Raw genomic sequence first — 26,444 nt, 5'->3', positions numbered from 1 at the left:
TTATCGCATGACACCCAAGAGGTATCATTGACTTACTTGAATACAGGTCTATAGTTTAAAATCCCTAAGTATTTGTGGGTTGAAGCTATAAATAAAGTTGTGTATTTGTTAAATTGTTCACCTATGAAGGCTTGAGGAGGCTTTACAAGGAAGCCAGTAGTTGAACAACTCAAGATATTTGGTTACAAAGCATATGCTCATGTTCCAAATAAGAAATTGGATGCTAACTCTGTCAATCGCATCTTTGTTGGTACAAAAAGGCATATAAGTTAGAAATTTGATGATCAATATGGATGTTGTATTTGATGAGTTTGATAACTCTCTAAAAAAATAACAATAGAAGTAGCAATCGGTGACACTTAATGTTGAAGAAAAAGATGGGCAGCTTGAAGATGAGGTTCAATAGCCCATCTTGGTAAGAGAAAGCAAAAGATGGTAGAGTAGGAATCTCCCTATGCTACTCTTGAAAAGAAGCTGGCAAATTGGTACGTGGACTTAATAAAGGATTATAATGTACAAGAAACTCTTGAAACACTGTCAAAACCTGTCTTAAAGAGTGAAGAAGCTCATTCAGAGACTCCAATTTCCCCAATGCAACAATTACAAGTGAGATGCATCATTTGTCGCAAAGATGAAGATTGATAGGTAAGAACCTAGCTCTCAAAAGCCAAGAATGGCAACCCCGTTTTTCTTCGTGCATTGAAGTTCCCTCCACTTCTTTTTCGCACTACTTCACGAGCTAGCCTTCATGATGCCACAGAGTCAAAGATGGGATTATTTGAGTTACCATAGGTTAAACCAAACATAAGCACTATGTAGGTTTATAGAATGAAGAGGGATTCTAAAAAAATATCAAGAAAAGCTTGCTGCAAGGGTTACAGTAAGGGAACTTTGCTCCTATAGCAAAACTCTAACACCAATGACAATCTGTGATATTGTTGCATAGATTATCTTTCAAATGGATATAAAATAACATTCTTGGAATGGTTCGCTAAAGAAGAAGTGTATTTGAGAGATATTTGCTCCTGTAGCAAAACTCAACACCATTAACAATTTGTTAGATTGTTGCATAGATTATCCTTCAAATGGATGTAAAATAACATTCTTAGATGGTTTGCTAAAAGAAGAGGTGTATGTGCAACAACATGAGAACTTGGTTTAAAAGGGACCAAGTAGGTTGTATGCAAATTAAAGAAGGCTTTTTTCATATAGATGTACTATTGCTTGGATATTGAGATATGACAACCATCCTCTCACAAGTTGAATATATATATATTTTAAAGAGTTTAATATGCAAAATTACAATTGCAAACCTCTAAAGACTCCCATGGATGGTAGTGACAAGCTCACAATGAATCATGGCTCAACTTTAATTGATGCCATCTTCTTGTTGGCAACATTATCTAACTGTCTACTACTAGGCTTGATATCAATCATGTAGCCCATAAAGTTAGTCATTACTTGTGCAATGTAGAGGTCAAGGAATCTGAAAGGTACAATGTAACTTTTGCTTGTATATGCAAAAGATCTTCATGGCATTACAAATGCACATTGGACACATTCAATGAAGTAACATACAATTATATTGCTTATGCTACAGCAAAGTACAAAGCAACCGACATGGCAATAGCAACCACATGGATAAAGCTTGTGTTTCATACAAGAACTAAGCATATTGAAGTACAATATGGAAAAGCTTGCCAAAAAAAATATGGATCTCATATTTTGCACTATAAATTAAGAAGTTGATATTCTCACAAATCCATTGGTTAGCAAGAAGTTTGAATAGTGCAAAGCCATACTTGGTAGGTAGAACATCAACTAGGTTAATGCTCAATTTATGTATTCTTTGATGTTCTTTTTGCAACAAATCGGTTTTACATCATTCTTAGCCTTCACTCTCCACACATGAAAGGCTAAGATTGGTTTTAAAACCGGTTGTAGCCTCTCATCCTCAACGGAGTGTGAGGCTTAGGTTTTACTAATTTAAATATAGCAAACAAAATTTTCTCTACACATACATATTTATGTTCGTTTATTTGACAATCTACGCTTAAAGCACACATATGTATTTATTTATTTATATTTAATATCTAAATATCTATTGAAATATTTAAAGACTAGGTATATTACTAATTAATGTTGTTTTCAAATCTGACATCAATTAAGCTCACCTAGGGCAGCTCAACATTAAATGGGCCAGTATTTTTGTTTTTAAAAAATATTTGCCATGTGGCATGGGGACATCATAATGGTGTCTAAAACCTTAGTTTTATATCTACACAATTTTGTACAGTCTTATCAATGTATGTATATATATATACGGTGACTTAAGCAAAAATAAACAAGCAAGTCAAGAAACAAAAACTTCCAAAAAACTAGAAACTCTCTCTTTCTCTCTCTCTCTCTCTCTCTCTCTCTCTTATTTAAAACATAAAGAGTTAAATGGCACTTTACACTTATGTCTCGTTTTTGCAAAGAGGCAAAAATAAATTTCTAACTTAGAAAGCACAAGTATACTCAAACAAACTCTCTTTAGAAACTAAAAGAAAAACGGGCTATTCAGCTCCCCGCTTTTTGTTTTCAGCTTATGTTCAATCATTCTAAACAAGCCTAAGGCCGAAACACCATAGAAAAAAGACTTCATATCTAAGAATGTGCGGAACTTTTTTCATTATTTTCCTTGGATTATACCTCTTGTGTAATAGTAAAGTGATCAAATTACTACATTGAGTGATAAAAGCCTCCTTAGTTGTACAAAGGCGGGAAAATCTATGGAATTGGGAAGAAATGACTCCATATTTTGCAAATCAGAAATGTTTGAGTCAATGTGAGGCATTTTTATAATGTGTAAACCACTATATTCAGGTTGTTCACGTTTATCGTATATATCAACCTCTAATCCTATGGTAGATTGAGAAAGTCTAAGATCTAAGAAAATACAAGAATCCCCTCTTGAAGTGCAGTTCAGTTCACAAGAGTCACGAGGATGGATTCCTTCTCCAAAAGCTCTAGCGTCTTTGTACATAAAGTCTTGAAAGTTAGGAACATCTGGTACAAATAAATCATCTATAAAATGCCTAAGCTTATGTAAAATGAAAGGGCAGGTATTGATAGAAATAAATCAATGTATGTACTCACACGTTTTGTACAATGTCCCCAATTGTGAGGGTTCTATCAAAACAAGCCGGCTGTTTCTCATTCCCGCTCACTGCCCACTGCCCCAACAATATTTTGGTGATGTGTCCTATATGAATTGTCCTCTTTCAAAAGCACAGTTGTGCATGCAGCTATAAATACAATAGAATCTTTTCATGCCTTTTATGTTAACCTAGGTTTGAAAACAGACATCAGCTCTATTTAAACATCTAGCTCAAGCAGGGATCTTTTCAATGGTGAGCAGCTACACCACCATCGCTGCTATACTACAGAGGTAATGATTTAAAGCAGATTTTTCCCTTGAAGCTCATACCCTTCAAAATTGTAGATGCTGTACAACTTTTTCAACCTAAAAGAAATTACAACGAGTGTATATGTTTATGTTTGTCATGCAACACTAAATTATAAATCTGAAAGGCTTAGTACAATGGTCAAACCATTTTTCCTGCTGCACACGCACTTGATGTATCCACCATGTTAGTTATCCACATGTTATCAGCAACAACTATTTCGTTATCTTGATTTCGATGCCAGCTCCAGTGTGCATGTGTTGCATTCACAACCTCTAACAAACCATGACCAAAACTTGCCTCACGGTACACAGACCAATCTGGCTTAGGATCTAAGAAGCTGCATGAACAACCAAGTCTATCATAAGAAAAACAAGATCTTTCACCCAGCATCTCTCTCTCTCTCTCTCTCTCTCTCTCTCTCTCTCTATATATATATATATATATATATATATAGATATATATATATATATATATAGAGAGAGAGAGAGAGAGATCACGCATGGGCATGCATGCACATGAAATCTGTCCACCTAAATGTGCATCATGTACACACACACACACAGACGCGCACACACACACACACACAGATTATAGACTGCCTCCCACTGATTCAAAATTGGTCACAACCTTAGGAAGTCCAGAGTAAGAAAAGAGTTCTAAAGTTTGAGGGCAAACATGAAACTTGACAAACAATGGTGATCCAACAACTTTCCCAACGCTGCTTCTCTCCTGGTCTTATAAGCAACCAAGGTGTGCTAATTGAAGAGATGATCAAACTATTGCTTCCCATGCACAGCAGCCCTCACTTTTCTTCAACACAGCCTCACTCTCAGCACTAACCTTTCTTCTCCATCTATTTTCAGCAACACCATCAGTACCTATTGCCTAGCCAAAGGTTACACTATAAAAGTGTACCCTGCTGACGAAAATCTCCCAGTGAATGGGTTGTAGAGCCAAAATCCTTTTGATTCCACACTGCACCCTAAGATTGATGCACTATTGAATCTTTCTATCAAGGTTTGTCCTTTTGCTCATTTGGAGTGCTCATAAAGCATTTAGAACCAAAAACCTTTTTATGCTTGACAGAAAGCCTTTCACTAAATTCATGTGGAATCTTACCCTTTACAACTCCAACTGACTAGAACTCTCCGTTATGGAGCTGTTCTTCCACACCGGTTCACCACAAAGGAGTTTGATTGGTCCTACAACTCATGAGGGATCGAGCATTAATGAAAGCTTTCATTCTTCCATCACAAAATTGGGTAGTCCCTTTCGTGTATCCTCATTATTTTCAGTTCCTTTTTTCGCCATGGAAAGGAATTCTTTGAACTAGTGAAATGCATCTGATTGCTTTTTCAATAAGTATAACCAAATCTACTCCCTGAATCCCTCAAAGAAGATTAAAAATATATTGCTCCTCCAAGGGGAGAAGTATTCATGTCACCACAAATATCCTGGTGGATTAACTGAAGGACACAGTCAACCCTCAAGTTGGCTTGCTGGGGAATGGTTGTCTTCGTTGCTTCCCATCGTGCTAGCACAAATCTCCAGTGAAGTATCGATGGCAGGTAGAACTACCATTCCATATCTATGCATCTTAGACAATGATTCCACATATAGACGTCCATACCGTGTAAGAGAAAAGGATAGCTTGCTACAGCCAATCCTTACGCAGGGGAATAAATCTATGCATCTTAGACAAAGAATCCACATATAGATGTCCATACCGTGTAAGAGAAAAGGATAGCTTGCTACAGCCAACCCTTACGCAGGGGAATAAAGAAAGTCTTGAGATCTCACAATGCAAACTTTGAATGCCAACTCACTGACTCTGGGCATACTTCAGATACAGAGAAAGTACACACAATGAAGATACAAAATATACTGCTCCTACAAGGACAGCAGTATTCATGTCACCACAAATACCTTGGTGGATTAACTGAAGGACAGTCACCCCTCAAGTTGGCTTGCTGGGAAATGGTTGACTTTGTTGGTTCACATCATGCAAGTAGCACAAATCTCCAGTGAAGTATGGATGGCAGGTAGACCTACAATAATCCATTCCATGTCTATACATCGCACACAAATAATCCACATATAGATGTCTATACCATTTCAGAGACAAGGATTGCTTGCTACAGCCAACCCTTATGCAGGGGAATAAAGAAATTCTTGAGATTTCACAATGCAAACTTTGAGCGCTCACTCACTGCGTGTGCCTACAGAGAAATTACACACAGATGTACAGCCAAACACACTCACATATAGATGTGTAAATCCAAAAACAAAATCCTAACAAATCTGTAGCAAACATCCACTGAGTAGGGCACCAAACTCAGGCAGTGTTTGCTGATCCCCCTGCTTTAGATTCCTCCTAGATCACCCAATGTCTCCATCAGACTTCAGTGGCTGGTCTAGGTAGAGCACTCCTGCACTTCAGGGGCTGCTATAGGTAGAGCACTAATGAAATAATCTGCTCATGTGTTCCCTGCAGACGAATCTCCCTCTCTTGCACCACCTTATGCTCTCCTACAATGTGTATAGATCTGCACCAAGGTGTACTGTAGATGTCTGGGACTTCTGCCTTGCAGGAAATGTTGGTGTGGATTTCTTGATCTCCCTCTGCTCCTCACCCTGAAATGTGTAACCTGCAGGTAGGAACATCTGTGTGAGTCACACGACTCAAAGGTCAACCTTGGTAAGACCAAGGTCCATCTCAAGCAGCCATGCACAGAGAGCGGTTCACGCTAGATGGGGTTACTGGTGGTACTTAGGCGTTCTCTTCTCTGGCCCGATTTTCACGATGCAACCGATCTGGCCCGATCTGCACCAAGGTGTACTGTAGATGTCTGGGACTTCTGCCTTGCAGGAAATGTTGGTGTGGATTTCTTGATCTCCCTCTGCTCCTCACCCTGAAATGTGTAACCTGCAGGTAGGAACATCTGTGTGAGTCACACGACTCGAAGGTCAACCTTGGTAAGACCAAGGTCCATCTCAAGCAGCCATGCACAGAGAGCGGTTCACGCTAGATGGGGTTACTGGTGGTACTTAGGCGTTCTCTTCTCTGGCCCGATTTTCACGATGCAACCGGCGATGCAGGCCCGACTTAGCGGTGCCACACTTGCTCGACTAGAGCAGCAGTGTTTCCACTCCCACTTCCAAGATCCCCAAACCAAGTCTCTTCTTTTTTATTCCTTGGTCCACCCAGCGGGTATGTATGGCAGCCTTGTTGCGGGCCTGATTTGTCAAAGGTAGATTTCATCGCTTTTTAGAATGTTTTCATCTTGATATATAATGACTTCAAGGGAGTGAATGATTTTTGTGCAACTCAGAGATATTAGATAATGAGTGGTTTTTTGGGCTCTGGTAGAGTGACTCCACGTTCTCTTGCTGTCACGAATAATCCGCAGCAAGCGATCGGTTCCAAATCAGATTGTTCTGGCTAAGTTCATTGTTCTGGCTAAAGTCAATGCATCTCTACTGCAGCTTGATGCAACATTTCAGGTCATCACATGCCTTTAACAAGTTAGAGAGTATGGCTCTTGCACTTCAGGACGAGACTACCGTGGCTGGCCCTATCTTCCTCCATGACCTTAGCAGCTCAAGGTGATCATGAAATGTTCACATATCAGAAGATTACCCCCTTTCCAATATAGCATTGAGGTTCCTTCAGTCCCACCCACGTATCACGAGGTAAACCAGGTCATTTAATAGGGCCTCCTACAGCTACACATTTAGGACCTGGTTGGCACCCGACAGCTTCTAGTCAAGCTCAGCTTCTAAGGGTCCATTGTTACAAATGTCAAAGGAGGGCTTCATTGATCAACCAGGATATACCCGGATCCACCTCCCACACTTGTTGATGATATCGATCAGACTATTCCATGTCTCATCGCACCGACTCCGTATTGAGAGTAGATGGGTTAAGGGCATAACTCTGGAAAGCCTCTGTGATTGCCATGAGATCGAGTTGAAGGAGCAATTCAGGCCGTTATCACTGTCTATTCAGAGGGTTTCGGGGCCCCTTCCTCTCTTACCCAGATTAGAGATTCCTTGCTGCCTTCATCCATGAGATCGTCAGACACAGAGAACAGTTGCTCAGGATATAGATGTGCAGTCAGGACACGCATCCAGACTCTACCCAGAGCACGATCACCAAGTTTTGCCAGCCAAATCATACGGAACAACACAGCACAGGTAGTCAGCGAGGCTGAGATCCAGAGCTAATGACATTAACAGACTCGAGAGCGTGTTGAGACACAGGTCAAGCTTGGGGATCTTCCCTCCCTATTCACCAGATCGGGGACACTCTTGTCAAACACAGGGGCCGCAACTACGGCCACTGTCAGCGCTCTATTACAAGTTTCCTGTCACCACAGCCTCATTCATCGCTGCGCCGCCCTTGAGCTTCCACACTGGCCACAGGGCAAATTTCTCTCAATTTATTAGATCTGACGTGATTTCATTAGATTTTATTCATTGTGCGTGATGATGCCACATTAGAGGCTTCGCCCTTTCAGCTCATTGTATCAAGCTTCTTTCAGTCTCATAGACCCTTCAGTCTTTTGAAGACTTCTAATAAACTCTCTCTCTCTCTCTCTCTCTCTCTCTCTCTGTGGCAATAGAGCTGGAGAAAGCCAAAGAAGCCAGGAAAGCAGGCGGGAAATGGGCTCTTTCCCATGATGGAAGAGCAATCCTTAGAGAGTTTAAGGCTAAGCCTGTATTACCTAAAGTACTCAGTCTAAACTGATGTTTGGTACTAGTATCATCCTGCAAACTATATGAGAACTAGATGACAAGATTCTGTTGGATCTTAGGTGTGCAATAGGAACCTCTAGTTCCGTGCTGAGGGGATGGTCATCTCACAATGTATTCCGGTCTTGGTCTCATAGGTCATTCCGGCATCCTACAGACGTTAATACACATCTCTCTCTCTCTCTCTCTCTCTCTCTCTCTCTCTCTCTCTCTTGTCCTTTCAAATATTCAATGTCTGTAAGACTGGTGATGATGAGATCAGTACGTGCAAGCAAGCCCTTCTCGATTTCCACCGTCCCCTATTGTTATATGGATAATGCCACATGCATCAGGTTGCCCATTGAACACCCTAATCTGCAAAGTCCATGTAAGCAGAAAATGTAAGTACCTTTGAATGAAACAGCACATCAGTTTCATGCAACGACTTCCAAGATAGTATAAAATGTAGAGAGAAACTGCCTCATCTTTTGAATTAACTTGTTATTTGCAAAACAAATCACTCTTTGCAGAGGTAAAGAGCATTACGCTGCGCTCGTATGCATGAACATGACCCGCAAACAGGATATCCACTTTTGCTTCTTTCAAGATAAACTCCATGGCCTTCATCATTTCGTCACCATCACCCCTATGTTTAGAGTTGCTGTTGTACCAAGGGGCATGAACAACTGCAAAAAGCCAGGGAGTTCTGCTTCTATCCACTTTGGCCAAGTCAGCCTGAGAAGACATGAAAACAACTAGGATCATCAAAGAGCAATTGAACTCTTACTCTAATGGATTTTTTATTAGCGAAGCAGAACAAAAAACAGCATGCAAAGTCTTTATGAGACTATTATTACGGAAGAAAGGCTTGGAATTTGACCATGGCAGTAGACTCTGCTTTAAAAACATGTTTCCCAAGTATGAGAACTTGGACCGATGTTGCCTTGTTAAAGCCAATGCTTCTTAAACTTTTATAGCTCAATGATGTTTTCAATTCTTAATGAATGCTGTATCAAAATTTAAAAGCAAATCTTAATTAGCATTAATAACTATTCTTTTAACTAGTTTTTCAATGATGCATTCCCCAAATCAACAACAAGTCTGGATAAAGCCTTCTCCCAACTCCTGAGCAGCAAAAACTGTGACGCTACATCTCCTGTAAAAGCAAAATTTATTCTTGACTTTAAAGTTCTTAACTAACCACTTTGCTTACTAGTAATTTAGATGCACTCCCCAAATCATAAAGACAAACTTCCCCCAACTCCTTAGCAACAAAAACTTTAAACTACGGCAGCCCAAAAGTACGTTGTGAACTAGATGATGGTCTAAATAAAATAAGACATTCTAAATAAACTTACAAATACATTTTGCACTTTGCAAAGTCCTTTCTTATTCACTCACAAACATAGAAGTTCATTGCAAGTAAATGTGTTGTAATTCATTGACGAGTTTTATAATCTTTTCCTTGGTAAGGTTAACTAAGAACTTGTGTAGCTCAATAGGATAGAGCACCAAGTCCTCCCTCTACATAGCATATACAAATCGGTGAGACCCCCAAGATCATCAAGCTGCTTGGACGCCCTACCTAGCTGAAAATTGACACTTACGGAAAGCTATACCCATCTCTTCTTTTTGCTCCTTGGTCTGTTGCTAGGAAGCTTCTTTTCCTTCTATGCTACCACATGGGCAGTACATAGACATTCCTGTTGTGTCAGATTTAGGGCAGCCTCAAGAACCACACTGGCCAGCATCAAAGGCTGGCAGAAACTCTGGAGAAATGGGTGTACAGAGACTGAAACAGGCCCTGGTATGGGCATGAGTTGCGTCAGCAACAACATGACACTGTGCAAGCACTCTAGATGGGCTGTTGAGGTCAGCCAATGGAAGCTGCAAGAGTAGATCAGGTCTACAACAGGCTGCAGAAAGCAGGTACAAGTCTGAGCAGATGGCGGGCCGCACGCATGCCACGCAGATCAGCCGTGGGCACAGCATAGTTGCCAGCCGAAACGGAAATGGAAAATACCGGGGAAACGGAGTTTCTGGCCCTTGCCGAAATGGAAACGGAAGAAACGGCAATATGGTACAATTTATGTATTAAAATTTATTTTTTATACTTAATACAATTATCAATAGAGATAATACAATTATCTATACTTGAGGCATCATGCATGCTCCTATGATTCTAAATTCCTATGATGATTGATCTATCTAGTATCTATCTAGTATCATCTATTATCCATGAATGATGCTTCAACAATCAACATGTGTCATGAACTAAGTTTTAAGTTCTAACTTCTAACAAGTTTGAAGTTACAACAATCTGAAGTTTCAGAGGGAGGATGGAGAGGTGAGAAAGGATAGAGAGGTGGAAGGAGGACGGGGAGGTGAAAGAGGATGGAGAGGTAGAAGCAGTCGGAGGAGGATGAGAGGTAGAAGGAGGATGGAGAGGTAAGAGGGGAGAGGTAGTCGAGGGATGGAGAGCTGAGAGCAGGCCGAGGATGGAGAGCAGCTACAAGCCTGCAGGATGGAGGGATGGAGAGGAGAGCAGGCTGCGGGTGCCAAGGCCCAAGAATCAAAGATGGAGAGGCTGGAAAGCAGCAAGATGGAGAGCAGCAACACGGGAGGCGGCAGAAACAACGACTAGAGACGACGAATCGGTGAAAAACGTTTAAATCAAAAGAAGGCAAACACATTTTAATCAAAAGAGGGCCACCCAAAAAAAAAAAAAAAAACAGTTTCCGTTTCCAGGCCAAAAACGGCCATTTCTGGTAACTATGGGGCGCAGTCTGGGTCAAGACTCAAAAGTACACTGATGAGGCTGGGTGGCTGACAGACTGGTTGACCAGTCTGCAACAGAGCGGTCCAACCCTAGAACCATTCGTCTATTTTTGGGGCATTCAGCCCTATATAAGGATCCCGATGTGGGGGTTCTAGGCATCAGTTTTGCATATCATCTCAGAGCAATGAAGAGCAGAGGGAAACCCTAATGATCATCATAAAGTGAATATTCTCAGGGATCAACTGGCATAGTTGGTCGAAAGGTTGGCAATGCTAATGATTATTAAGCTTCCAAGGAGCTTTAGCAGGTCGGTGGTTACTCTCAAAAGTTGGAGAACAAACAAGGCCAATCACTTTTAAAGAACTAGGTCCATTATTGGTTTAGGAGGAGGCACCAATGAAGTTGTACAATGATGATTAGCGGGCTTTCATGAAAAGAGTAAACCTGGCAAAGGAAGAAGAAGGATTCCAAGGACAATGGGGACTTAACTCACTCTGACAAGTCACACGACACCTTGCTAAAGATTGTGGCAGATCAAGAAAAGGAGGACCAGTCAAAGTCAACGGAATCAAATAACACAGCAAATGCGCTAGTTGATCACTTCTCTTAGCAGTTGCTCCCAGAGGTCAAGCTTGCAAACCCAAGGGTTACAGTGTTCATGCAAGATATTGTGGATGGTCCACAGATTTTGACTTTGTGGTGAAGATGGTAGATGTTGCTTAGTCAGAGGACCTGAGGACAAGGACAGTATCATCGGGGAAGATGAGGATGCACACTAGAAGGTCACCATGGGTAGTTCAGAACTACACAGTAGCACAATGGTGCAGGGTAATTTCAGGAGGTGCCCAACTTGCTTCAACGGAGGAATTCGGTGCCTGCTACAAGATTGCCACACAGATTCGTGGTGCAAACTGTTATCAGGAGGCTTCACCATGGTTACCCGATTGCAATATGCTGAAAGAACCAAGTGGCAAACCAGTTGAAACCTTTCACGTGGAGATTGGGGACAGGAGCATGTGTATAGCCACTGGAGATCAGGAGGTATTTGTTGGATTAGTTTATGGATTGTTTCAGTTCAGAGACGGGTTGAAAGAGACCTGGGAGAATTGGCGCTTTGCAAGATTCAATGTGTTTCCAGTTCATAGGGGGGTACAGCTGGATGGACCTGAGCCTAACATGTTTGTGATCAAGATAGTCGGTGGCAGAGGAGGTTCGTGCCACATATATGGAACCTCCATTCTTCACGGTGCTTGCATGTTTGGAGCCGGACCTGATGGAGACGGACCTGGAGCAGAAGTTGCGGAGTCACGGACCTGAATTCAGAAATGCCTTCAAATTGTTTCAGAGAGCTTCTCCAAGGGATCTGATGGAGCATTTGCATATACATATGGGTGTGGGCCAACTGTGGGTCCATGAAAGGGGGTGTTCGAATATTAGGGTCACCTCCCCACTTGTGAACTCACACATGAAGAGGAGATGGGCTAGCATCAAAAGCTGCCAGAAACCCTAGAGAAAGGGTTGTACAAAGGCTGGAACATGCACTGGTACAGATAGGACTTGTGTCAGCGAAATAACATTGCACAGGCAGTTGGATGGGCTGCTGAGGTCAACCACCAGAAGGCTGCAGGTGCAGGTCAGGTCTGCAACAGGCCCTGGACAGCAGGGAGAGGTTGGAGCAGATGGCAAGCCGCAGGATTCTTGCAATCCAAGTAATTTCGCTTGATAAGAATTGTGGACGCATTAACCTTAACCTTAAAGCTAATCACTCACAGTGCCTGCTGAAAATATGGACCATGGTGAAAGGTTCCTGTGAATAAGAGCTCAACCACGATTCACTTCTTGCACACCATACAAAAGAATTAAACGAACAGGCACAGTGTAGAGTCAATGCATCTGACATGACAGCACCAGAATCTGATAAGCAGTGTTCCACCTTGTGCTATCCTAGATCACAGCCCTTGCAAAAACAATGTTGCTCTGACAGACCAACAGCTACCCACGTCTTTCCTACTGAGAACTATCAAGTACCAGATATAAATAGCATTCAACAGTTAAGAAGCAGTCTGTTGCACCTTAGCAGACAGCAATACAAGTTTCTGCTCACCTCACCTTGTCTATATAAGCCTCATTCTGAAACTGGGGTACATACCATGCAGGAGGGAGGGTATCCCTCAAACAGTGACCTAACACAGTTTTGAGGTAGATCCAGAATAGAAATTCGAGTCAAAACATTGCAGAGATTATGCATAAGGCTGGACATACTGTGCATACCCACTTAAATAACATTTGGAATCCTGAACTAATATCCAAATAGGTCAAATCTAAATAGAGCATACACTTACAATTTATGAAAAGACAGACCATGTACAGTTTGAAAATTTCATAGAAGCCTGCTTTGGTAGAGACCAAAAAAGATATATCCAAACAGCAAGTTAATGGCGAAACAAGCATAAATTTCCATGTAAATATGCCTTGATATGCTTCAGATATGTAATGCCTAGATATGCATATGTAAACACAGACACATGCATACACATGTATGCAAGTATATTGTATAAAGAAAAGAATGAAAGGAGCATTAGGGGACATTAGTAATAGAAAAGACCTTTATGTAACTTACCTGAAGCCATTTGTACTGATTAGAGTCTCGGCTGCAATCAGCATATGATCCCAGCATGAGGACATGCACACCAGCAACTTCAAAAGAGTAATAGAGATTTGAATCCGAAGCACTCTCTTTATATGGCATTTGCCATCGAGCACTGTAAGATCTAAAGGAATCAACTACCAAAGGAATCCCTTCCATCTCATGATTTCCTTGTGTTACCATCCATGGGCGTGTGCTTGCTAATGGTTCAACAAGTTTTCCAAAAGAATCCCATAGTGGCTGATAATAATCCGCATAGGATAGATCACCCGGAAGTATGAACACGTCATGATTTGACTGCCGAATGTGACTTAGTGTTGAGGTTGTCCAGTCTGTCTGTCCAAGATCACCTGTTTCAAAGTGCATATTATAATCCCACATGATTAAGGTGCTGCCTACTTGACCTCTTGTCCCCCTTGGCCTTAGTCCAAATTATTTCAAGATAGTTCAAGAAACATGAGAATGTACTGGAAGAACATACTTCAAAAGTTAACAGAATAGAATCATAAGAATCTTTGCAAGTTAGTGTTAGTTGCAGCACACTGTTTGCGGTCACTTCATTACGATATTGGAGAATGGAGGGCAAATCCGTGTCAGATTCCAGCTGAGTTATGACATCATTCATAAATAATAATAATAATAGAACTGCATGTCAGAGCCCAAGAGGGGGCCACATATCCTCAAGGTGAGCACAATCCTGCCTCATAGCTGTACAATAGCCCTCAGAGCTCCCAAAAGTCCCGCGAGGGATACTCTACAAGACTCAGGGGTCTTCTAGTTTCACATATCCAAGTCCTCCATGGCCATCTATGGGATCTCTCATGCCGTAGACAATGCTTACCCAAATAGTCCTATGTTGGACGGGCTACATATATGATACAGGTTCAGCACAATTGAGATCATAGAGAGACCAGCCAGGGTGCTGGACTTAACATCAGCCAAGAAGGCTGGAGATGGATCTTTCACGGTGCCTCGCTGCTCCCGCTGCCCCTCCCCGCCATCTCCTCCTTCCCGCAGCCATCCCTGTCTCCTCCTCCGGCATCGCCTCCCCTTCTCCCCTGTCTCTTACGCCGCCTCCTTCCCCCGCCTCCTCCTCTACTCTGCCCCCCCTCCCCGTCTCCTCCCGCCTCCACCTCTCCGCCTCTCCCCCACTGCCATCCCTGTCTCCTCCTCCGGCATCACCTCCCCTTCTCCCCTGTCTCTTACGCCACCTCCTTCCCCCGCCTCCTCCTCTACCTTCTCCGCCCCCCCTCCCAGGTCTCCTCCCGCCTCCACCTCTCCGCCTCTCCCCCACTGCCCCCCCCCCGCCTCCCCTCTCCACCTCCTCCGCTCCCCCTCCTCTTATCCCCTCTCTGCTGCCCCTCCCACCTCCCCCACTGCCCCTCCAGCCTCCCGCTGCCCCTCTCGCCTCCTCACGCTGCCCCTCTACCGCCTCCTGCCGCCCCTCCCACCTCCCCCCTCCGCCTTCTCCACCTCCTCCTCCCCGCCCCCCCTCTCCGCATCCTCCTCCCTGCCTTCTCCGCCTCCTCCTCCATGCCATTCCCTACCTCATCTCCGCCTCCCTCCCCCCCGCCTCATATCCATTTCTCTGCTTTCCCTCTTCGCCTCCTTCCTTGGCCACCTTCCAAGTGGCTTCACTCCTTTTTCCTCTTCCTCCGTAGCAACGGGAGTTTTTTGTGCTTGTTTGGAGAAAGTTCTTGGTGGTGACCCTTGGTCTGGGCCAGAGGGGCTCTATGGGAGCACCTTTGAATCCCACAGCCATCAAGGTCCTCCTTTCTCCAGCCGACAAGCAACAGGTACAGCAAGCAGTTCAGTCCCTCCAAGACAAGGCGATCGTGGGCAGAATTGTGGGCCTCACACCCACAAGGGGACAGGTGCGAGAGTGGATCCAAGCGATCTTGGCACTAGAGGGTGACCACATTCAAGAGGTCACCATCTATGGAAGAGGCGTCTTCCTCAACCAGCTGAGCTCCCCCGATACTTCCTTGACACTCGTGGAGCACAGCCACATCCTCCTCCCGATTACGCTCCGCTTCCCAGGGCTCCCAAAGGAGTATAGAGCCATCCTCCCCTCCATTAGTCGGGCATTTGGCACCGTGCTCGAGTCTCCTCCAAAATCTGCCGCAGCGGTGGTAGCAAATGACGGAGTCCCCAAGATCAGACTGGTGGTTGAGAGCCCAGAGTCCCTCCCAGAGTTGATTCTCCTAGAGACCCTTGAAGGGGGTACACTTCGCCAGCGAGTGGAGATTTCTGGGTTACCAAGCCAGTGTCTTCGTTGCAAACAGATGGGTCACCTAGCCAGAGATTGCCCCCGTGTCCATGGCCGAGCGCCTCCCTCCCCACCCCCGCAAAGCAAGAAGAGTCAACAGAGTCCAGCACCCCCTCAGACAAGAGCAACAGGAGTCTCAGACCCCTTGGGTGACCCCCTTAGAAGGGGACTGGACCCAAGTTAAAAAGAAAAAGAAACCAAGCAAACAGGCCCTCAAGCGCCACAGGCAGAGGGCCAAACACAGAGAGAGAGAGAGAGTTGTCTGAGAGGCACCTGAGGAGGAGCAACAGAAGGAGCCCTTATGTGGAGATCCACCTCCCCCAACGGAAGGGGTCACCACCAAGCCAAATGATCCTCTCGTGTTGGAGGTTTAGCGTCCGCATTCACCCTTGCATCAACAACGAGCCCCGAGAGCTCTAGATGCGGCGATGGTGGAATCCGCGAACGTTAGCTCGGCAGCAACTAAGGAGGAGCGGATCCAGAGCCCCGACGAGCCTGATCAACAGGGGGGGCCTATGGTCGTCCCTATTCCCCCTCCTCCCCCTCCCCCTCTTCCTCTCCACTCCCCTCCCCCCCCTCCTAGGTTCCCCCCGCCACCTCCCCCCCCCGCCCCTCCTGCTATGATCACTCTCACCACCCGCTCCCCTCCCTCCGCCTCCCTCCCCCCTCCCCCCTCTCCACCTCCATAGTAGGTTCTTCATCCTACCTCGACACTACTGCCAACAAGCAAGGGTAAGACAGCGTCCCCTTCTGCTTCCTCATTGCAGCATCCGATCCATTTGGGGAGGAAACCAAAGGGACGGGGCTCGTCCTCCCGATTAGTAGCTCCCAACCTCCAACTTGGGCGTCCCTTGCCACGGAACTTCTGGAGATTGGAACCCTGGAATTATCTGGAGATTCTGGACTCTTATCCTTTACCACCATTAGAGGTAACGCTTATGGTCTTGCAGTCTCAGAAGGGGGGTTTGATCAGCGTAGTGGGCTCCCAGACACACCCCGTTTGGAGATTCCAGTTCGCCTCCACATGGTTGGAGAAATGGTCCCTAGAGGTGTTCGATGCTATTATGGGAGATCAGATCTCATGTATGATGGACGAGTGGATGGGACAGGGACTGTACATTTGGCACGCCCATGGTGCGGAGGTGTATTTGTGTTGTTTGGCGGTAGGAGTTATCAGATTACCCTTTGAGGGGCAAGGGTTGATCAGACATACTACTGACCCCTCCAGAAGTGTGCTGAGTTGTTTGGGTTGGAAGTCTCCTTCATGATGAAGTGGGCACGGAAGATTGGCATTGAGCCAGTATCCACCCTAGTACATCGATGCACAGACACGGACTACTCGCCCTCCAAACCACCCCCAGCAAAATCACATAAGGTAGTCTTTCTGGAACAGGCACCCACTCACAAGAGAGACTTGTTTTCTGTATACCCGTCCTCATGAGCTGGACCATAGTGAGTTGGAACATGCGCGGGCTCCACGACCATGCTCGTAGTCAACCGCAATACCTAATACTCCGGCAGGAGTTGCAGAGGGTAGTGGTAGGGCAGACAATGGACATCCTTTTCATTCAGGAACATATGTTCTCAGCACCAGACATCAGACGGTGACACCACCTTCTCCCAGGGAGAGGTCCGGAGGAGTGGTCCCCTGCAATAGGACGGAACGGAGGGGTCTGCATCTCGGTCTCACAGACTTTGTCTCCAGAGGTCTATGGTCAGGGCGAGCTTATCCCAGGACGGGCAGCTTGGATGGGAGTTAGGACGGGAGAGTCCAGGATTGGGATCCTGAACGTGTATGGCCCAGCGTGAAGACAACACTTCCCGGCTTTTTGGAGGTTGTTAGAGTGTCTTCTGTACGTTGGGGACTGGGCACTACACAGAGGCGGCTATACCACAATTCTGGCAGGTACTACGATGTCAGACCACTCTCTAGTAGTCACTTACCGCCGAGGTCTTCCCCAAAAGGGGGTCCGCATTCCAGAGGCCTTCTGCAGGACGAGGAGATGCACCTGGTCATGGCAGGGATTTGGGAGCAATCAGAGACGACACCGTGCGAGGGCTAGGCTTTGTGGGTGGCCGTTGCGATCCAGAGGAGCAGTGAGGAGTTGCAGGCTCATGCCCTTATGCGGAGGAGGACTCTTCAGGAGCACGAGCAGGCTTTGAGGAGAGACCTCGCATCCATAGAGCGGCTGAGGGAGCACAGTGGCTTAGCGACAGGTTCGAGAGCTGGTGTTGTCACAGAGGGTGCATTGGGCAGCTCCGACAGTTGGTTTGGAACTTCCTTTGGGCAAGTTCAGATGCACGAGGCATACTAGAGCCCGGGTCGCTTGGCAGACGGTGATCATGCCACAAGCACTGGGAGGCTTGGGTATAATTGATCCGGAGATGCAAAGCAGAGCCCTCCTGGGCAAGTTGGTTGTTCGTGGCCTCACCCCAAGTGCAGAGCCCTGAAAGCTCCTCTTACAGCGAGGGCTTCTCAGGAACACCGCACGCACTGGGGGGCAGTGGCAGCTTTCACACATATGGATCTTCTCAGAGGCTCCCTTCACGAGGAAGGGTTCCCCCTTGATAAGGAGCCTTCACAGGGTCTAGCAGAAACTAGCAGGGGGCCTCATTCGTGCTCCGCCCAAATGCAGAGTTTGAGCGTCAGCCCCTTGTGTGGCACCTAGAGATCCGAGATCAAGAAGGGTGTATGCTTGGATGGCAGACTCACATTGGGTGGGCACAATGGGACAGTGGACCAGCCGGGTCTTTTAGCAGATGGAGTAGATTACCCATGGAGGCAGAGGCGAGGCTTGATGCCATAACGCATCTGTGAGGGGCAGGGCAGCGGATGAGAGAGATGGACCTAGCCATCCCTAAGTCTTGGTGGGAGGGACTTCACATATGGAGGGACAGCAAATGGTTGGGTCAATTTCTCGGACTGGTGTCCCCTTGAGGATGATGATGTAGCGAGGCAGCACACCCCCCGGTTTTTTCCGTGTAGGACCTAGAGGTCTACTTCAGCCACTCACTGAGAGAGACCCTGAGATGGATGGGAGTCTTGATGGGATTCACTGGCAGATGATCAGAGTGGGAAGGAGTGGCACATTGACCATCCCAATATCACGGAGCAGGATGCCCCTAGATGGCGCCTTTGGCTTTGGGAGGGTAGACCCTTGAGGGAGGTCCAGTGGGATCCACGAGAGTGGTTCTGGCCCTCCAAGGGCGGCCTTGCTGAGCAAGTGGACGAGGTGCCCTTTTTTTCCTACACCACACAGATTGGCAGGAGGCTTCAGATGGACTCTTCGATGTGGACCCCCTCAAGGGAGAGGCATTGGGTGGCCCAGAGAGCATAGTCACAAGAAACGTTTCATCTGTTTTGCTGTTTCGCTGTTTCGACAGGTTTTGTTTCGTTTCATTTCGTGTTGTCAGACGAAACGGATAGGTTTCGAATTGATACTTAATATATTCCCTTATAGGTACAAAAAGATATGTTATATTTAAGTTAGAGTGAACAAAGAGAAATATAAAGTCAAGATACTAAAAGGAAATTCAAAACATAAACACCTTGGATTCTAGAAAAAACGGGGCAAAAATATTTATTTTGATTTGGGCAAAACAAAGGTTTCGTTGAGAGCGTTTCGTCCTATTTCGAAACGTTTCGTCTGTTTCCCGTTTCGAGGTTTCGAAGAGGATGAAACGGGTTTTCATGTGACTATGCCAGAGAGTGCCCCAGGATGTCTGTTCCAAATTTTGGACGCTGTTATGGTCCAGTTTGTGGCCAAGGAAGATTTCATACTTCTTCTGGCTAGCCGCCCACGGAGGCTTGCCGATCGGACCGTGGTTGGAGCAGATGCGGGTGGAGGGGCAATGCCATTGTTGCTCTGCTAGTTTCCTGGAGACGATCCCGCACTACCTCTAGAGCTGTCGTAGCGCAGCAAGGGTCTGGATGGGAGCCCTCAGGATCATGACCCGTATGCAGAGTCTTCAAAGGGACTACACCTGGGGGATGGCAGCCTGGTTGAGTGAGGGAGGGGACACGTTTCAAATTGATAAGATCTCCCCAGCTTACCAGATACAGGGTCAGAGCATTCAGAGGATAGCACTCCATGAGGTAGTCCCTTCTGATAGCCTAGCTCCTCCTCCGGAGGACAGCGTTTGGGAGGTGGTAGCCAGAATCACTGCATGGAACATTTGAGTGGCTCATTGCAGTCTCGTGATGGGTGAGCATCCAGTTCCACCCTCGGCTACCTTGGTCGCGACTACGCTCCACCTGGGAGCGTGGGACCCCAGGCTCTAGGGCGACTGTCAAGAGGCGTGCTCGATTCTGCAAGGCTTGGCCTGCAAGAGTTTTCTACATCTTCACTTCGCAAGGGATTCACTGGTTGTATAGTCCCCCCACCTGGCTGTTAGCCCCAATACCAAAGATCCCCTAGGCACTGAGCTGGGTTTCTCTGGAACAGGCCGGTGTTTTCTTTCAGCCTAAAAGAAGGCTGGAGATGCTACATTATATCTCTCTCTTTTGGCATGCCTTGAAGATAATAGAGTGGTTGAGAGAATGAGACCATAAGATCTCCTTTAATGGGAGAAGCTATGAGGACTACATATACATATACCTTCATAAGACCCACGAGGACTATATACATATACCTCCCCTAGATCCTCCCTCCTGTCCTTATGAAATACCCTATTGTCCACCTCATATGGGGGCTCACAGCAGATAGTATTCCCTTTTTCTACATCCCCTCTCAATGGCCGGTTTGTGGGCTCACACTTATCCTTATGTTGAGGTCTCCAGCCACTCTATACCGTCGAGCAGTGAGCAAGCTCCATCTGCTGTCCTGAACCACCTTCATAAGACCCACAAGGACTATATATACATATACCTCCCCTAGATCCTCCCTCTTGTCCTTATGAAATACCCTATTGTCCACTTCATATGGGGGCTCACAGCAAATAGTATTCCCTTTTTCTACATCCCCTCTCAATGGCCGGTTTGTGGGCTCACACTAATCCTTATGTTGAGGTCTCCATCCACTCTCTACCGTCGAGCAGTGAGCAAGCTCCATCTGCTGTCCTGAACCAACTGAGCAATGGTACTGAACCTTAATGGGCTTCCTTCAGGCATGAAACACCGTTCTCTTGGCAATCACCATGCAACTTTGGTTGTCACAAGGATCTGTCCTCTAGGCCCACTGAGACACACAAACTCAAAGGCTGGTGTGCACACCACTCTGTACTACTCCTATGGAAGAAAGAACAAACATCGTGCTGAGCCATGAGATGAGTGGCCACCCAAGGTGGTAACTCTGATAAGTGATCCAATACCAATCTTGTCTTTAAGAAACCTAAGTAGCCCCTTGACTTGGATAAAAATTCGTATGATGGACCCCAGTGAAAAACTGACGTCCGACCAAGAACTGGTCAGTCAACCACAAACTCTCGACCACAAATGTTGATATTAGGTAGGATCCAACAACTAAGAATGTATCCTCATTAATCAGCTTGCCTCGTCAACCAGGTTCTCCTGGCCACGGCATGGTATGTGGCCTCTTGTTGGTGTTTCTCGAGATCCAGCGTGGCACAGCTCAGAAGGTTGGTCCGGAATTTCCTATGGTCTGGGGGGGGTGGTCTCAAAGATACCAAAGCCAGGGTAGCTTGGCAGACAGTCATTCTTCCGCAAGCTGAGGGTGGCTTGGGGGTCATCGATCCTGAGCTTCAGAGTTAGGACCTGCTGGGCAAGCTGGTTATCCGCGGTGTGACCCCGGGGGGGCAAACGTGGAAGATGTTACTTCAGCAGGGGATCCGTTCTTGCGTCCCGCGCCGAGGTGGAGAGTGGCTACCATCCCTCAGGTGGATCTTCACTTCTGCACCGCTCACTCACCCCCACTCCCCGCTCATTCGTAGCCTTCTCATGGTTTGGAGGCGGCTCCGCCTCAGTCTCACACAGTCCCCTCCTAGCTGTCAGGAGGAGATCGACCGCTAGCCGCTCATCTGGAACGATCAGGTCAGAGATGCCTTGGGCCTTCAGCTGGGGGAGAGATCACATATCATGTGGGACGGTTGGATGCGGGGGCCAGCCCGGTCCCTTCGAGTTTGGAGGGACACGTACAGACACTTGGAGACCGTTGCTCTAGCAGCCGCAGCTGGAGGTGCCCGTGGAGCTCAGGCGAGACGCACAGAGATAGACGGAGCGATTCCAACCAGTTGGTTGGTTCCACCCGAGATTCAGATCCTCATGCCTGGTGATGACCGTTGGCTGGGACAGTTCACCCCCCGTGGCATCCCACTGGTGGTTGCAGGCCGAATGGACGACACCTCTGTCTCCTTCTTCGCGGTTTTGGGGGACGGCCGACTCAGGAGAGAGAATGTGCTCATCGACCCCCTCCTCCCGTGGCAGAGGGTTCGGGTCGTAGGCCTCGCGGGGAAGGTTTGGCGGACCGATCCTAGTATAGAGCAGGATCAACTGCAGTTATGGCGACTCTGGCTCTGGGAGGCGCGGGCCTTGTCAGAGCTTGATTGGGAGATTGGGACCCAGGTGAGTGGAGATGGCCAGAGGTTGTGACAGGCCAGGGGCCGACCTCTTTCTTCACTTACAACACGACATTGGGCAGGAGAGTTCTCGGGAGGATGCAGAGCCGCCCGCCCACCCAGCGGCCCAGTTGGTATGCTCAGGGTATCTCCAGGCTATTTTTGCAGGCCTTCTGGAAGGCCTTGTGGGAGAGCTGGCGGCCGCGGAAGATCTCCTACTTCCTTTGGCTACTCGCCCACAAGGGTCTTCCAGTGGGGAGCTGGTTGCGGCAGGTTGGTCAGGATGGACGTTGTCAGATCTGTCATGAGGATGAGGATTCACCAAAACACTGCCTGTGGAGCTGCACTCGCGCCCAGGAAGTATGGAGGTGGACCTTCGGGATCCTTACTCGCGCAGCACCGGAGCTAGGTTTGATCACTTGGGGCGCGTTCTGCTGGTGCAGCACCACACCTGGCTTTCATCAGTTGTTCGAGGCAGGCCCGCAGGACCCCACATTCCTTATCACACAGGGGACTTGGGGGCCGCTCGAGGGCATTCCGCCGCACCTGGCAGAGGCTGACACAGGATCTCAGGAGAGGCAGCCAGTCTGGGAGATTATTAGCAGCATCGCTGGATGGCACATTTGGACCTCGCGCTGCGCGCAGATCCTCGGTGGCACCTCTCTTTCGACTGCCCAGGTCATGGCCGACATCTGGAGTGAGATTATACACACACTCAGAGGCCAGTGGGACCAGATACAGGGAGATTCCCGGGCTGGCCGGGAGAAACGGCGACGTTTCCTCCGTGATTGGGATACGCAGGGCCTCTTCTTCGAGCATACTTCGCAAGGCCTTCAGTGGCGCTATTCACCACCTCTCTGGCTGTTCATTCACACTCGCCTGATCCCTCCGTGAGAGGGAGCTTTATATTTTTGTTTCCTTTTAGGGCTGCGTCCGATTTGTGAACGCAGCCCCGTCAATTGCAAAGCTGACCTCATGTATCTTGTTTTCGAAGTAATATAATCAGCACTGTTTTTTCGGCAAAAAAAATAATCAGCTTGCCTCTAGCTTCAGCCGGGGTGACCGATTCTCCATCTTGAATCTTTGTGGAACCTCTAGACAGTACTTTTCCTGAAAATGAAGATTCGGGTTGTGAAGTCTACACACCTTACACATACCTTTGTAAGACTAGAATATATCAAATTGTACAAATTCAGATATTTGTTGTTCTAAATACCGAAATAATGTTGGAAAATGATATCCTTGTGGCTGGCCTAGACTTCCTCCTCCAAGTTCCAATTCATAAACGTCGACTTCCCATCTATTTGGTAGATGGGCCCCACGTAATGTGCTGTGAAAGCTATGACCGTCCAAATTTTCGTAGCTCCATCACGCATAGCAGGGACTAGCTACTATGACATCCCCACTGACGTCATCAGCGCCCAACAGTGGGTGATGCAACACAAATATGCTCTTCATAAGACAACTGGGAAAGAAGGGTTTTCCTAAGCGCTTGAAGATAGTGTAGGCCAAGCATAAAGGCCTGCAAGATAAGGGCAAAACAAAAAGTCTTGTAGCAATATGGACGATCAGCCTTGGGTGTACAGGTACGGACCGTGCTGCATGTAGCTCGTTTGGCTGCTAAACACAACAAGTTGATTGTGATTTGTGAGATGCTGGCTAGCAGCTATAGAATGCAGAAGAAGAAAGGGATTTCTTCATTGTGATTGGCGGTTTGAGCCATAGACTAAGGAAAGAGGTACAAGCCTTTCCTAATTTTAGGTGTGTAAAAAGCAAGGACAGGTTTTTAAGCTTAAGGCTGAGCTAAATTTGAGAAAAGATACATCACCAAAGGATATAATCAAAGAGACCAGTGAGCTGCAAAAGGAGCTGACGCTTTCATTGCAACAATTAGGAAAAAAGGTAGCATCTACAGGCCAACAATACTCGGAGAAAATGGCTGGTTGGAAGATGACGTCTCTAATGGTTGGTCAACTCGATGGATATATTTGAAACAAAGATATGGCTTGGGGACGTCAATAATTACTTTCACAAGTTCTAGTGTGTTTCAAACACAGCTGTCTATAGAGCTAGAAAGGAGTTGATCATCCCTGTCTGTTCAACACAAATTCCAGCGATCTGAAAGAGAAGACATGACGAAGGCAGAGAACTGTACTTAAATCTTATGTTGGAAATGTCCTGCCGACAAGTACCATGAGAAGTGTATTTGAATCCTAGGCTGACTGTCCTGCCGACCAGTATCATGTCCGTGGCTATTGTACTACAATGTACTCAACATGTTGCATACTTTTATTAGTTGAAGATTTTGGGTAGCTAAAGACACCCATGAGGAATAGCCTTCCACCTCAATGTGATTCCAACTCTTATGTCTCGCGCAATTACCATATCTGTGACTTCTTCTTTACAGCAAGACTGGGTTCTAAAAATTTCTGCCTGGGAACTCTCAATGTTTGCCTTGCCCTCATTCGGCCACCACCAAAGAGAGGTAAAGGAATCTTACCAGCAACCGCAAAAGTAATGGGAACTTCTGGACCAGCAGCAGGTGGCGTTTTGAAACTGTACTCCGGACCTGCACCCCCACACCTGTAGTAATAAAGTGTGTTTGACTCTAAGGGCCCCAACACAACATTGTGAATCTGACCAGATTTGTAGAATATATAGCTGTAGGCATCAGCATTCCCATCAGCGACAGAATCATAAACTCCTGATATTTTCCCATATTCCACCCTAGAAGGAGCGGAAGAGCTAGCTGTGACCCAAGAGACCCGTATGTGATTCGGCCCTGCTAAGGAGATATGGACCTACAAAAGTCAAGAACACAGTTCAATCTCTCTCTCTCTCTCTCTCTCTCTCTCTCTCTCTCTCTCTCTCTCTCTCAGCTTGAGTATTTAGTTTCCACTTCTTTCTACAGGAATTCACAGAACTGGAACACATAACACGATCCATACAACAAAATAGAACTGACTAAACGATCTAAAGAAACTTATGCATAGATTATGACAATCGCACGCCACCTACAAAGATCAGAGGACGAGATGCCATATCAGCTAATTGGAATTCTAATTCGACTTCATCACGGCTTGCGAAATTAAAGCGTTTAGGTCTGTACTTGTACAGTAGTTTAGGCGGAAACCCAGAGATGGTCCATAAAGCCGGAACAGATTAAGGTGCGATAAACGGACCTGAAGCGGGGCGTTGCTCTTTTCGATGTAGAAATTGTTGAAGAAGAGATCCGATCGAAGGGAGGGGCGGCCATGTCCGAGTAAAGAAAGCAGGAGGGCTAAAAAACCCCACGCACTCAAACTCTGAAGGACCATAGCCGATCTCCCAGGAGCTACAGCATGCCCTCACACACACACACACAAAGAATGAAGACGAAAACACTCGAATTTCCGCCCTGCTTGACACTTGTCACTTGTCCTATGGCTTAGAGACCGTTCTTTTATTCTCTGGTTTTTATTCACAGTTTTAAATTTTAACTAGGTTGTGGTAGGCAGCCTTTTCATCATGGCTCTAACTCCAAATTGGACCTGAATCCTCACTATTATCCAATTAGAGTTTCATAGCAAGATCGTGAGCTTTGTCCAACAATTATGCAATCAAGTGATGGCAAGAAAGAAAACATGTAATTATCTCCCTCCTTATATAATAGATTTACGGGAAGAATGAATTAAAAAGTATGATTTTGGGTCAAATTTGGAAGCAGTGTTTTAGTCCTTTAGGTCAATCTAAAATCAAGGGCCTAAAGTTATACACGTGGCTTAAGGAGAGCTCACAAAAGTTTTCTTGAAAAGGAGAGCTCAGAAAGCACGTTTCAAACCCTTGGATCTTTATAAAAATCAACGCCTATAATGAAGACACATGGCTTAATGAGGGCTTAGAAAAGGAAAACTTCCTTCTAAGCTGCCTCCCATAAATATCATAATGTTCTTTTCCCCCTTCAAAACCCTCAAGGGCAGGGACCCTTTGTCCAGAAGGTCACTTTTATAAAAGAAACTTTAAAAGTCATTTAACTAGGTTGCGATAGGCCGCCTAAGGGAAAAGCTAGAA

At 46.2% G+C, this 26,444-nt stretch overlaps 1 protein-coding gene across 1 annotated transcript; it reads right to left on the bottom strand.

Moving 5' to 3' along the window:
- Positions 1–3,181: 3,181 nt before the first annotated feature.
- LOC147879779 (purple acid phosphatase 18-like) lies at positions 3,182–25,909 on the bottom strand. The gene is made up of 6 exons (XM_087371507.1): positions 25,577–25,909; positions 24,895–25,195; positions 13,586–13,962; positions 8,733–8,921; positions 8,473–8,561; positions 3,182–3,789 (listed from the first exon to the last, which is right to left on the bottom strand). Exons 1-6 carry the CDS (start codon positions 25,709–25,711, stop codon positions 3,591–3,593), a joined length of 1,290 nt encoding a protein of 429 aa, XP_087227633.1. The 5' UTR covers positions 25,712–25,909; the 3' UTR covers positions 3,182–3,590.
- Between the last annotated feature and the right edge of the window lie 535 nt (positions 25,910–26,444).

This window comes from Dipteris shenzhenensis, chromosome 33 (genome assembly GCF_047967505.1).
Source record: "Dipteris shenzhenensis isolate YYH24624 ecotype China chromosome 33, Dip_SZ_1.0, whole genome shotgun sequence".
NCBI classification, from domain to species: domain Eukaryota; kingdom Viridiplantae; phylum Streptophyta; class Polypodiopsida; order Gleicheniales; family Dipteridaceae; genus Dipteris; species Dipteris shenzhenensis.
This window is presented reverse-complemented; position numbering and strand designations above follow the sequence as displayed.